Source organism: Dendropsophus ebraccatus, chromosome 8 (assembly GCF_027789765.1).
Source record: "Dendropsophus ebraccatus isolate aDenEbr1 chromosome 8, aDenEbr1.pat, whole genome shotgun sequence".
Classification (NCBI taxonomy): domain Eukaryota; kingdom Metazoa; phylum Chordata; class Amphibia; order Anura; family Hylidae; genus Dendropsophus; species Dendropsophus ebraccatus.
Window position 1 is genome coordinate 76,788,451 of NC_091461.1, and position 15,063 is coordinate 76,803,513.

General features: G+C 38.6%; 1 protein-coding gene across 1 annotated transcript in view; it reads right to left on the reverse strand.

Annotated features, from left to right (window-relative positions):
- NRG3 (neuregulin 3) overlaps window positions 1-13,284 on the reverse strand; it is a 673,333-nt gene extending 660,049 nt beyond the window's left edge. The window contains exon 1 of the mRNA XM_069980695.1: window positions 12,573-13,284. Coding sequence (XP_069836796.1) covers window positions 12,573-13,284 — 712 coding nt within the window. The remainder of the gene's footprint in view (window positions 1-12,572) is intronic.
- Window positions 13,285-15,063: the final 1,779 nt, after the last annotated feature.

Here is a 15,063-nt window from a genome sequence, read left to right on the forward strand (position 1 = left end):
AAAAAACCTTCCAGAGAAATTGTGGGAACATCATGGGTTATCGATCAAGAAAAAGCCAAATAAATAAACATTGTTCCTGCTATATATTGTATCTAGGGCTCCTGGATCTAACAGTGATAACCCCAAAACAACACACACGCACACACTCACACACACATACCCACACATTTATTTATATTGTGACCTAGCGAGACAAAAACCATCATATGCAAAAGTTATTCTATATTTTCTCTCTAGGTAATAAGATTAGTTGCATTACTTAAAGGAGCCTTCTATATAAGAAGGAAGGTGGCAACCAAATGCAAAAGCAACCAAAGAGCATAGCAGGTTAGGTTCATGAGTGCTACTGGGGCAAGTGCTGGGAGCAGATTAAACATTTGCCCTGCGTAAAATAAATCTATAGGAGACCACACACTTTTACCAACTGATGGTCGAATGATCATTTGGCCCTCAGTTATCTCTCTCGACTTGCTCCCATCCTCTCCACAGACAGGTACCTTTGGCAAGGCTGAGCGTTCCTGTCCTGTGTTCTCTATGGGGAAGAGAGGGGTAAGCTGGGCACAGATTTTCAGTTACGCCCGACCCTATCACATTAACATTATCGGTTGGTGGTTGTTCGGGAGAGCTCCATACACCTCAGATAAACGGCTGAACCCAAGGCGAGCGGTGGGTAAAGCCGATCAGTTTCTAAGGTGGATGGGGACCTTTAACTATGACCTTGAGTAATATGAAAAAAAGTAAGCAGTAAGATGAAAACATCAAACTCAATGTAGCTTACTCAGGAATATCCTCTTGAAAAGATAAAGAGCACTGCAGTCACTGAAAGCCATCTGCCAATTTATATTGATTTTTATAATTTGTTCTCAGTGATCAATAACCATAAAACAGTGCAGGAAGAAGAACGTTCTGCAGTCTAGTGTCATGGGCAGGGGCCGATACAGTAGCACACTTTCTAACAATGGGACGTCCATCATCAGCACTTTAGCTCATTAGCCATTAATACTTATTTATGTTCTATTTCATTCCCTTTCAGGAGAGCCCATCAGAAATGATTATATAGAGCTGCTCTGTAGGGCACAATAGAAATCTCTTTTCTTTATAGTACAGCGTTTGTTTCTGTTGTTACCCACCTGAAGCATATCAGCAGGTAACATTTTCTCTTCTATACAACAGCATGATTAGTTTCATTTATGTATACATTCTTGCCTCCAGCAATGCAAATTTCAAAATCAATGATATAGTTTTAAATGACTGTCAGAACTTATTATTGGAAAAATCTTTGGTACAGTTTTTATTGTAGAAATAATACTCTAGCTAAAACATAACTAACTATCCCCCCTTTCCTTGTATCACTTTAGATGTATGTGCAAAAATTGCAAATTTTTTGTTCAAGCCTTATTTTGCGCATAAAATTATTATTATTTTTTTTCAAATTTGGATCACTCTTGGTACTTAGTAGGAAGGAAATTGACTTCCCATGCCTGAGATTTATGATATTTTACATCTGCTGACATCTACATTTTAGATTACAGTGCATGGACAGCAGCAATAATTTTATTATGAGGCAAGCTCCTCTTAATAAATGTGTCACAACTTCCTCTTAAAGGGGTTCTCCAGGAAAAACTGATTGATACCTATTCTCTGGATTGTATAGTGGCTGTGCCAGGTTACTGCAACTCAGCTCCCATTTACTTTAATAGGAGCTGCGTACCGTAACTCTACCGTAACCGTACCGAACAGCTGATGGACATATTAAAGAACCCTTTAATGCTTAAACTTGTCATTAACATTGCGATCACATTTGAGCGATTACTTGCTTGTGTAAATAAAGCTAGAAACAAATTGTTAATCGTGGTCTTTCAACACGCTCTCAAATTGCTGATAATTCGCAGATCGCTTCTTCTAAACAGTCTTTCACAGATTCCCCCCAGTGTGTGGGGTGGCCTTAAGCAATCTTAAAGTGATCAGAAAAACTATTTTTTTTTAACTATTTATCTCTTTGTCTATATGCTGATTGGCATAAAAACCAAATTGTCACTTCAAAATTGTTAAACGATCAATTGAGAGGTTTATTGCTAAAGGACCATTAGAACCCCAAATCTGACTGTCTTAGGCAAGATGTCTAGTACAGTAGAGAACCTTGGATCCACTGCTGGAACTTATCTTGGGATTTAGTAGTAATCTGTACAGAATTGAGCTATAACTCTGTGTAATTGTTATTACTGTATACTAACTAAGGCCTGCTGTGTAATCTGCTGTGATCTGGTACCATTTTAGTATCAGACACTTTGTTCTCTAGAGGATATGACAGGATCCTAGACAATTGTGTATATGTGTGGTGAGTAATATGCAGGCGGTTGATAGATCATAGCAAATTTTACTACTATAAAAAAAGAAAAAAATAGATTAATAGGATAAGTGCAAAGTAATCCTGATTATTAAGTATAGGAAACCATCTGTCAGTATGCAGGTATAGCGCTAATGCTGTACTTTTTCTTATTTCATATACAGTATTCTCTATGGCAACCCACTGTTTAACAGCCTCCCTGCATCACAGCTTTCTAACCTTTAATCTCCTCAGATACTGCTGTGAGGATAACAACCTTGCGCCCACAATCAGTGTTTGCTTCCATCTAAAATGAAGTCTCGCTGCTGGTCACCACATTAAACTTCACATTCTTCGCAATTTTTATTTTACAAGTTCTTTAAATCTGGTAGAAGGATGGATAAGACATGTATCTCCCTCCAGACTCCTTCTAAGGTTCTGTATTATTTTACTGCCACCCCTACGTTTACCTGTGAGCACTTGCAGATGTATATGTATATTTATTCTGGAATGATTGATTGATTGGATAGTATAGCATGACTATTTGAGTTTTAATGGATAAAAATTTATTATCTATATATCAGAGCACCACTGTCCCATTATGTGTACTCTGGGAGAACAGTGTGACTGTTGTCCCATCACACAAGATCTCATGGTGGAAGAGGAACAGTCATGTGGCAAATTCTAGAGGTAATAAAGTAACATTTTTATTATTATTATTATTATTATTATTATTATTATTATTATTATTATTATTTCAATTAATGAAATTAACATAGTACATGTGAATCTAAAACGAATCAGATTAGTAAAGTTACTAAAAAATGAGTTACCACAGCCAAAGCCTATAGTCATAACTTAAATTGGGTCTCCATTGGCTTCATTACAGTCAGTACAGTTAGCAATACCATTTTTGTATGCAACTGTTTATTGACTTGGTCTAGCTAAGTTGTAAGCTTGTCAGTATCACATTAAAAGGCAAATTTTTGCCGTTTTTTTTTCTTTCTAATAATGGCCGTTATTTTGCATTAAATGGCGGCCATCAACTTAATTTCAACAGTGTGTGAACATAGCCTTTCTGTGTTTTTAATCCACTCCTGGTTTTGGTTGCAAAATACTGAGCAAAAATACTGTGTGGGAAGCCTTATATTGATATATACTTTTAGAATCTTCATTTTACTTTAGTAGTTCACCCTTTATTGGGAATATTAGAGGCAAGTAATGCATGCTGTCATCCAAGTACTCACATATGGCCACATGGTTTGGCAGAGAGGATAGGTCATCAATCAGTGATTGGTAGAATACATTTATAGGGGGCAATGTATCAATGGAGATTTTTTTTTTCACTGATCTCCCTGAGCTCAGTGATTGCTGTGTTTTAATTGGTAGAAAAGGTCTGACTTCCAGGACTCAATAAAACAAAGGGACTCCACACAGCTCTGGTATCAGTGTTTGGCTGAGCTGCAGTGTCATACACATGGACAAGAGTGGCGCTGTACTGAATACTGCAGTGAAGGGTATCATGGTTGTGACTCCTTAGGCTATGATCATACAACGTATATTTTCATAATATCATGGCCGTTGTACAACGGCCGTGATTATTACGAAAATATATGTTACCTTTCCGTCTATTATGGGATCCCGGCCGGAGCGTATACACATATTATGCGCTCCGGCCGGGATCCCTAGCAGCGCCGCAAACAACTGACATGTCAGTTTTCTGCGACCGCTATCTCAAACAACCGCTATTGCGAAAGACCTGAAAACGTTCATTCATTTCCATGGAACGATAATCGTTACTTATAATCGTATTTGCGATAGTTTTTTCTTCGCTATTTCTTTGCTATTGCGTTTGTATCTACTGCGAACGACCGAACGACGTCTTATTCAATGCAAACAATTTGCAAAAGTTTTGCAACGGAAAAAATAGGACTAGGTCTTATAAAGCGATCAACGATTTCTTGTTCGGTCGTTAATCGTTAACTGCTATTCAAACGAACGATTATCGTTTAGATTCGAACGATTTAACGATTATCTAATTGTCCGGTGGAATAGGGCCCTTAGGATGTAATAAAGTCTAATAAACCTAGAATTTTGCATATGCCTTTAAAAAAACTAAAAAAACATATTTTTACCAAACGCAGAGGTAGATCCAGCAGGAAGGAGATTCAAATACTTTTGAATTGATGCTTGACTTTGTCTGAAAACTGCATCAAATACTAAAAATATGATTCCAGCCTAAGGGTGGTTTCACACATGCCGTACTGATGTCGGCTTTTGATGCAGTTTTGAAGCCAAAAAAACTGCAAACAGCAAACCAGCATGTGCGAAAGCTCCCTCCCATCAGTTCAAGAACCATATCATTTATTAATCAAGACAACAGGCTTGGCTCCGTGTTTACACAAAAGAGGCAATTTGCTATATTGCTACATTGTTTTCCAGGAAGAATTGTTACGTTTGGAGGAGAAAAAAAACCAAAATGATTCCCCAAAGAGTAGTCTGCAGCATAGCCACAGTAATAGACAAGGCAGAGTGGATAAATATCCCTTCTCATTACTCCCTCATGAAATTCATGTTTATTTCACAAATATTAGTGACTATTGTAATTTTTTTTATTTTTTATCATACAAATATTCTTCATGTATACATGGATATTGGGCCTGCTTGTGAGACGTACAGACACAATCTGATCATCAGTGACAAAATCTTTCATAAGTCCTACTCCAGATTTAATCAAGACAGGCTTTATCGTTCCTGGATGTGTGATAAGGTTTTGCAGATGCCTCGGCTTTATCTGCATAGAGCATATCATGCCTGTATTTATGTCATATTTATTCACACAGCGTTCCCAGTCTGCACCACACTTGAGGTGTGTCCTTTGGAGATATGCAGAGATCTGTACTCAGCAAAGCAGGGAACAGAGAGAGATAACACTTCTCATTCATCTCACAGCACATCTTACATTCCACATTACACCTTCCCAGCACATATTCAGCCTGCAAGATAGTTCTCCTCAGTGTTCTAAGTATAATCATCACTACCTCCAGTTTTATCACATTTCCATATTGCTAGAATGATCTGACTTTATTTTACTCTCCTGATTATAATACAAAGCTCTGCACATACATTTCTTCGGTGCTCACAATCTGCATGTTCTGGATGTGATTCACATCCTAGATATGTATTGTGTATCATTGTCTACATCAGATACAGGGGAACATGTAGGGAGAGTTCACCACCAGGAACATATGATGCTATACACCTGCATAGCATATGATGACAGCAAATACACAGCCATACTATGCACACATTCACATACATATAGTACACACATGTATGAACACACAAATACAGTATATAGATTGACACATATATACACACTATGTAACAGATTCATGTACACACTACTGTAACACAAGCTGCACAAATTACTGAAAAGGTTAATGCTTGCTAATAGAAAAGGGGCAGAACACACAGGGCATTGAAGCTTGCTATGGAGGAGGCTGTGGATCTGCAATGGCTTGTTAGCATCAGAACAAGACTGTTGAGTAGTAAAAGATGGTGGCCTGCTCTTAAGAATCACAATGGGGGGGGGGGGGGACCTCTCTCAGCATGATAATACACCCTGCCACACTGTAAAAATTGTATAAAGTACAAGAAAGAGTGTTAAAGGTGTTGACTTGAGCATTTAACTTCCCAGATCTCAATTCTATTGAGTATTGTAAGCATGTGCAGAAAATTTAATCCATGGAAGTTCCACCTTGCAACCTGCAAGACAACATGTCAGAATAGTTTGGGAGGCTAAGGGGGTGGAGGACTGTACAATTTTTGTGTTACTTTCCATCCAATTTAATACATTATTGTGACATTCCAACAAAGTCCTTAGCAGGCTTACCACATACAGAAACTTACACCAATAAGTGTCTGAAAACAAAGTATTGCAAGATCATTGAAAATCAAGAAGTGTGAGCTCTACCTAAAGTCACTTGTATAGATCAGAGGGCTTGCATATTTCACAATATATATGTAAACTAGGGGTGGTCAAGTTCACTACCTGGTATGACGTGTCATTACCAGTATACTATGTAAATAGAACAAAAGAAAAAACTCTTCTAGAGAGCCTACATTTTTTGTTCTATTGCAAGATAATGTTAGACATCTTGGACCACTTGTCTTGGTACAATGTATATAAATGGACAGTAGTAGGAATTTCTAGTAATATTTTTACACTTTAAGCTGGGTTCACACTGCGTTTTTGCAATCCGTTCAATATATTTGTTTTTAATTGGTTACTTTTAATGGATAGAAAAACATAGTCAACACTACTTTTGTGTCCGCTTAAAAAAAACGCAACCGCAATTGAATCCATTTTTGTATGCGGTTTTTGCATCTGGGTTTTCTATAAAACGTATATGTTAAATGGATTGCAAAAACGCAGTGTGAACCCAGCCTTAGCTTGTAATAATGAAAAAAGGGACATGCTTTACTTTAGAAGGATTCTTAACTAGACCAGCGAGATAATGGAAGTCTAGACCACAAAATGTTGCGATGGTTTTTTGAACAAGGAAAAGGGCCTGTATTTCTTTACATGATTCCTCTGGATCAATGTAGTAGTAATATTAGTTAGACTCAGTGTCGGACTGGGGTATCTGGGGCCCACCAGAGCTAATGATCCTAGGGGCCCACCAATGAAGAAACAGGTAGTAAAGACATGTGAATTAGTATTTGTGCATGTTGTAAAGATGGGGGCCCACCAGAGGATCCTCTGGTTCTCTGGTGGGCCAGTCCGACACTGGTTAGACTAGGTTTCCCCAACAAAAGGGTGTACACAGCAGGACAGCCTAATCCTGCCAGCAGTGAGGATGTTTCAGTCCATTTCCTCCCTCCCCACTTGAATTTCCCTGTATTCTTTGCTGTTTTCCATCTGTTAGTTAAATACATTTTCTCTCAATGCTCTCACCCAATATTTATTACCTGCAGATGGACTAGGGCTTGGAGATGTGATGACTCACTTTGTGTTGTCTAAGGATATTGTGTTTAATGACCTCACTTTGTATTGCCTTTGTATAGTCCAGTACACCAGGTATTGGCTGAGCGGCATGTCACTTTAGAGGCCGGCTGCAGTACTCTCAGCAGATGTGGACAGCAGAAGACAGAAAGCTACCAGGGAGTAGATAGAAGCATTTGGGGAATGTGGTCAGGTATGCATGAACTTTTTTATTATACACTAGGCAAGGGCTGCACGGACATCGCTAATGATGTATATGCAACCCTTGCTGCGCAAAGGTCAAGCCATGTAATAGGCTCAGTAAACAAGCGTCCATCTAGCAGATCAGCATTTGTTTACATGATTGATTGGGCCATGTAATACGGCCCTAAAGATATTGTGTTAAATGACCCCACTTTGTATTGTCTTTGTATTGTCCACTTTGTATTGTCTAAGGATATCAGATAGCAGTTCTCCACTTTAGACAATCCCTATTTGTTAGATGGGTCTTTTGACAAAAAGCTTATCACAAAAAAATGAGGATCCAAAACAGATGACCCTCCCCCATTCTATTTACTCAACATTCACTAATAAGGTATGTGACAATGGGTTTCAAAAAGTGGATAAAATTAATATATTAGAGATATACTAGATATTTTTTTATAACCTTATGCTTGCAATAGGTACTTTGTTCACACTTCTAATGTGAATGATTCCAAACATGCCCTGTGGTATAGGATTATAAGGCTTGGGGTAAAGAGTTCTAAAAACCATTGACAGGATCAGCCTCAAGTTTAGGCCATGTTCACATTCTGTATGAACATCGGCTGTTTTTTGACGCGGACGTGTCAAACAACAGCCATTGTCTCAGATGTTCACCTGGCTGATACTGCAGTATTGGCCGGGTGAACATCACTTAATTTTAATTGGAATGCGGGCAAAGAGAACATTGTAAATTACGTTTAATGTAGCAAATACAAAGTGTGATTGTGGCCTTAAAACATACTTTGCAATCTTACTTTTGAAAAGCTGAATGGCTGCACTCTATTAGCACCAGCTGACCAGCAGGTTATTGCAAGGAGAAAAATACGGTAATGCTTTACTACAAGTAACTGAAAAAAAAATAGTTATCTTCAGCAGGCGATCGCCGCATATGCACTGAGCCAAATTATTTCTGATCAATGAAGCCATAAAAAGCCAAGCTGTTGGTTGTTTACTACCTAAATTTAGGCTGTGTTCACACATGGCTTTTTGAGCTTTATTTTATTATGTTATTACAGTGAAGGAATATCACTGATACTACTACTACTACTACTACTACTAATACTACTACTACGTTGTAACAGTGAAGGAATACCACTGCTATTATTAATAGAACTGCCACTACCAATGTCACCCTGTTGTTCTATTTTTTTTACATTACATATGCCCCAGTGGACAGAAGTTGCCAACTTAAAAAAAAGTTGCTATAAAAAAAAAACATAAATATTTTTAATGTTTTTACCATAACAGTTGTATATTTCAGTTGCAAATATACTGTATATCTTGAGCCTTGCAAGTTATAGTATTGATATACACAACATATTTCTACATAGCAACTAAGAGATCCCTACTTTATCAGTTCTTGAAAACTCTGTTAGTTGCATTTAAGAAATAATTCAACCTTCTACATTCTTGATTTCGATTCCCCCTTAAGGTTTTCAGGTATGATGTTTTCCACTTCCCCCTTAGGCTTTGTCTTCAACCCTCTTTTCTTTGACAAACATGGCAGGTGAGGTTTTTTTCCCGCCTACCACAGATGTTGTAAACTGTCTCTGTCTTAGCTAAAGTCAAATTTACCCTTCTGTCCTTTCCTATGATAGAAAAGTACAAACCCTTGTGGGATATGGTTCATCTAATTTAGCTTGGTTCTGGTTTGATAACCTCCAGACACATATTCACAGAATCCCATTTACTGTAGTCAACCTGCTGTAAAGTAAAGAACCACTATGATCATCCATAGAAAGACCAGTGGTTGCCCAGTAACATTTGTCACATTAGTTGGCATTTTGGAAACAAGCCAGCACTGTCTAGAGACATTGCTCATATCTAAATGTACAGCATCCTTTCGGCATTCCCATTGCTAACTATGACTATTTATGATCCCCTGTCTTAATATATAAGGTAGTACGCAGTATTCCTTAAAAAAAATTAACAGTTCATTCATTGCTTCCCTCTTTACACAGTTCATGGCCCAGTAGCCAGCACAACATTATGGAAACATGGCAATTGAAAAGAGTGATGACTACCCCTGGTGGTTCATGCAATACATATATTCTTATGCTTAATATGGCATATGTGCTTGATTTCTTAATTGGATAGTACCTAATTCTCATCATTTTACATAATTTTAGCTTTTTTTCTGTCATAAATGGGTGTAAAAGGGACATATAGTAATGTTTTATATAACATATAATATAATACATTACAACATATTCTATTATATTTTCAATATCTTTACCAAATGTTAATGTTTAAATACAGATAAAAATAGTTTTTGATGATTGAGGTTTGCTCTATTTTCCGTTCAATTTCATAATATAGTTCCCATAGATCAGTAACACATACAACATATGGACGTGGTATCAGCTGGGCTAAACTGCATGCTATATTTTCATTGACATTCATCCTAACCCACATATACCATATACCCAGCCTGTAGGGTTACATATCACATTCAGATCTGCAGCTAGATCACAAAATACATTGATGATACCTAAGAACTAGCACAGCCTGTCTATCTCATACCCCAGTGTAACAACAATCTTGACGTGAAGGACAGTAGACCGGTCATTTTTATCTGTATGCACACGACAGAGCAAGATCCATGATCACTATCATTTTAACAGCAGCTGCAACAATGACTTAGAAAAGCAGCAAACTTGATGGAATACACTGGTTTGAACAAAAGGCTTTTCACCCTATGTATTGTGCATCACTAGAGCAAAGGAGAGCTGCAGATGTTCCCTTGAAAGATAGACATTTCCATATGCTACAACTTGACGATTAGACAAAACAAAAGCAGCATATCTTATGTCCCTGTGTCAAAAGGCTTCCTCTGACAAGGATTAAATGAATCAGAACACCCATCTGTGTTCAGTGAAGCACCCTGCCCAATGCTGAAGGCACCTTCCATTCTAGCTCATCTATGCCTTGCAGAATAACTATTGCTCTGCCTAGAGTCAATGTCTGCCCTTCTCTGCACTTCTTAAAATTCATCTTGTGTTAACAACTCTCTGCTGCCTCCTGAAAAGCTCACGGTGACCAAAATGAGATTACTAATCTGTTGCAGTTGTTCTGGGCTTCCATTTGCATTTTATATCCTGACAACAGAGGGTGTAGCCATCCATCCATTAATTATTTATTAATCAGGATTCTGTCTAGTCTCTACCCAACAGCCATCCGGGGAAGTGGAGATAATACAAAGGGTCCTCCCTTAGCGTTGCCGATATGGGATTTTAACCTGTTTACAAATGTAGAATGTGCAAATATGTTATCTTTAAATGCTCTGACTTTAATATCAGACTGACAGCTGGACTGTCTATGGCTCATTAACCTAAAATCATGCATTATGTTTTTCTGCAGAAAAAAGAGAAATGATGTGTATTAGCTGCCAAGTAAATGTTAGCATTCAAGGCTGGGGGGTGGGATTGGTATACACTGCAATTACCGATATATATATATATATATATATACATATTAGCTTGATCACCAACTGACCCATGTACAGTATTAGTAGCCTGGCCTGTCATGCTCACGTTCCCGATATATCCCAGGGGTAGAAATCTAGTAAAATAAAATGATACCCAGCAAAATGGCAGAAAATGAAAGTCTGATCCAACTTACAACATGGATAGATATACTGCAGTTTATCAGTCATTAACTGATTACCTCGACGGATGCATCAGCCCCCCCCCCCTCCTCCCTTGGCCCTCTCCCCTGAATAGAAGAAAATACATTTGCTGGCCAGTGGTGTGGACTTATTGCCTTGTTTGCTGGGGTGATTTACCAACAGCTTTTCCCAATTTCCCTTTTTTTTTTTTCTATCAGTCAAGTATAATTTTCTCTGCAGATGGGTTTATGTATCCTGGGGCTTAGGAACAAATGGATTTAATCAAGGAAAAATAAACAAAAAAAAAAAGCATCGGAACGAATAAATGTTATTACTGAATCATCTAGCAAAATAATCACAGATTATCATCCAAGAGACACAGCTGGGATTATCATCTCCAAAATGATACTCAATAGCTCTTTATGTCATAAACATCTAGAAGGCATATCAAGCATTGCTCGAGCTCTCTAATAACAATCCAGAAATAAATCCTATTTTGGACTTTATTCCGAGAGGTTGCTGGACGTCTTCAGGACTTCCCTCACTGTCCTTGTCCCAAATAACCTTCATAGGTTGCAGGGTTCTCATCTTAAAGGTTAGAAGCATTTCTAAGTACAGCCATTATCCACACATACAGTACTGAGATTTGGCTATACCGTATACTAAAAACCATCATATTCAGCCTGATATGTATGTCAATGACCACTATAAATATATACCTGGAGGAACAGCTGCAAAATCAAGGATGTTGGAAGCATAACATATGTAAATAGCCATTCCTGTGCTTCTTGCAGACCTATTTTTTAGTACTGCTACACTATGGGGAAAATTTAAACTGATCTGAATATCTTAGATATCAATGATTTTAATGATATAAAGATATGGCTTAATGGAGGATCCTATCGACATAGCTCAGCTAATTGGTCAACCGGATTGTCTATATGACAGGGAGATATAGGATAATATCTGTCAGTTTAATTTCCCTACCAGTGTTATCGGATGACTTCTATTTTTCCCATTGCGGAGATTCTATACCTCCCTAGATGGTTGGATTTTTTTTATCTTTGCTGCAGGATTGAACATGCATCACTTGAATAGCAAAATGTCTTGTAATTTCATCTTGAAACTTCACCAAAACATTAAGCATATCTGCAGTGACAGTGCAGTCATTTCACTGTAGCAAAAGGAGGGAAGTTAACCCATTAACTGCTTATGACAAGCGAAGTGGTATTGGTAGTCACTTTCCAGCACAGGATGTGTTAAGAAATTATGATTTTTTTTCATACATTTATTTTTTTTCTGCATATTATTCAGTGATTTTATACCCAAACCTGTATGAAAGGGCAGCTCAGAATGATTTCAGCTGTTTATTTGTACATGCTACTTACGATGTTTGGGCATAGTGGTAGTTTCCGGGGTGGTGGTAGTGGTAGACTCCTGAAAGCGAGACTGTGTCCAGGACTGGGTAGAAATATGAAGATAAATTTTGTAAGAAGAGGTAGAATATTCCGCAGTGGGCCAGATGGGCATTGGCTGGGTGGTTGGGGTCCCTGGAAGTGGGCGTGAAACAAAAGTGGTCGTGCTAAGGGGGACAGTGGTGGAGAGAACTGTAGGAGGGGCGACTGCATGGCGCACTGTTGTGGTTCTAGGGTTTGCCCACATAGGTACTCTACTTCCTGGGACGCGTGTGGGAGCCCGTGTAGTAGTAGTTAAACGGGTGCTAATTTGATTGGGAGTCCTGGTAGTGGTGGTAGTAGTTGTAGTCTCCATACTTTTTGGAAAAGAGCTTGGTTTCGAAAGGAAAATGGGGTCCTGGCCAATACCCTTCGAATCTATTAAATCAGTAGGGACATAATCCTTTACAGATCCCACTACGATCCACTTTAGAAGCATCAGACTCAAACCCAAGCCAATGAATCCAATTAAGAGAGGCACTACACATAGCCACGTTTGCTGCCTGTTCCATACAATGCAGTCACTACACCGCACCTCCCGGGGGTTTGGTGCCCCATCCTCTTCTTCCGTAGTGTTTCCACCTGCAGCCTCTTCAGCAGCTGCCGGACGTACAGGTGGTGAGGTGGAAGCAGCCACTTCACTCATCCTATATTCCTTTCACCCCCCAAAACACATGAGCCTTAAGAAGATGGATCATCAGCACGGCTCCCCACAAGGAAGGGGGGATATTATCAGCATTCAAATGTCACCGATCAGAGATAAAAAAAACATTCCTCCATCAGATTCTTGTGCAGAGCAAAATGCCAGAAGCAGCTGCTGAATCAGCTAAAAAAATCCCATCCATCCAAGGTTTAGCACATAATGCATCCTTGCATCCTTTTACTTTGCGTTGCTTTTCCTTCAGCTTTCCAGAATAAATAAACCAGCCTTCTTTTTTTTTCCTTTTCTTTCCAAGCATCCGTGTGTGTCCCCCCCTTGTCTATTCGATTAGCAACATTCCGGCACACGGGAGATGTCTTCCCTCTCCTTCGCTTTTCTCCCTCCACAGAACAGATGCACCAGCGTTCCTCGGCTGCTTCTTTCAAAGGCGACAGAGCAGCAAAATGCACCTGTTATTCAGCAGTCCCTGCAACCAACCCTTGGCCAGCACTTTAAGAGAGAGACCAATCCGCAGCTAGAGCTAAGGAGAGTCTGAGCTCTGTAAGCCAGCAGCAGTAGCAGTATAGACACCAGCAAAAGCATTTAACAGTGCACAAAATAAGCCATAGGAAAAAAAAATACAGCACCTAAAACACAGTATGCAGGCATGCATATATGGATATGCCCATAGATTCATTCATGCTGTGTTTTAAAATAAAGAAACCCATTGGAATAGTAAGTAGCATCTCCAGCATTGTCAAAATCAATTCAGTATGCCTCTAGCACAGCAAAAGGCAGACTATGCTTTGGGAAGGCAAAAAGGGAAAAAAAAAATCGAAGGCACCTCCCCCAAATGCTTAATGGTAGTTTCTTAATGCGTACAAGATAAATAAATGATCCAGGAAAATCCCACAGGAACTGTCTGACAAAACCTTTTTTAGCAGGTTTTAAAACCATCTACTAATATAATAAATGACTGCACCCTGAGAAGAAATGCTGTAAAGAGACCTGCAGGGTATCTAGAAGGATGTCTATCGCTATACAAGACATGAGATGTTAAAATGAAGCCCTGGAATTAATAAACTGGGAAGCTGAAGCGACAGGACAGGTGGGGATCCTAATGCCAGTAAAGCAGCACATAGCCAGCGTCGCTGGTGGAAGGGAGGAGTTAACCTCTTCATTGCTTAACAGTTCAAATCCCATAAAAGCCAGGGTACAGTGTAACATGTAATATGCAGAAGCTATGCAAATCCACTAGGAATATTCCTGCATTCTTCTATTCTGCCCCACCCATCTTTGGAAAACAAACAGTATCCTGCACAAGACTGCATACATGTATATATGTGCAAATTTATTACAGCCATGAGAACATTACTCAGCTTCTAATGTGAATTCCCTCCTGTGTCTTTCACTCCTGCATTTTTAATGCCAACTGGAAATATCAATACATCTTAATTTTGTTGCTTCCCAGATCTAGTATCTGTCACATGCTCTGCTGTATTTGCCCTTAAAATGCAAAAAAAAAATAAAAATAAAAAATCATAGTGACAGTTCCTGTTAAATTGCTTTCCTCTCCCGAGTGACAATTCTAGCAATGAAAATGGCATATTTTAGCCTTTTGGGGTTGGTTGTTGATCAGTGTATGATAAAGGTATATGAGAATGGATATATTTTCTGTGTTCATTACCACAAATAATTTCTAATTTCTAATGTAGATATACAACAGATGATTGATAGATAGATAGATAGATAGATAGATAGATAGATAGATAATAGATAGAAACA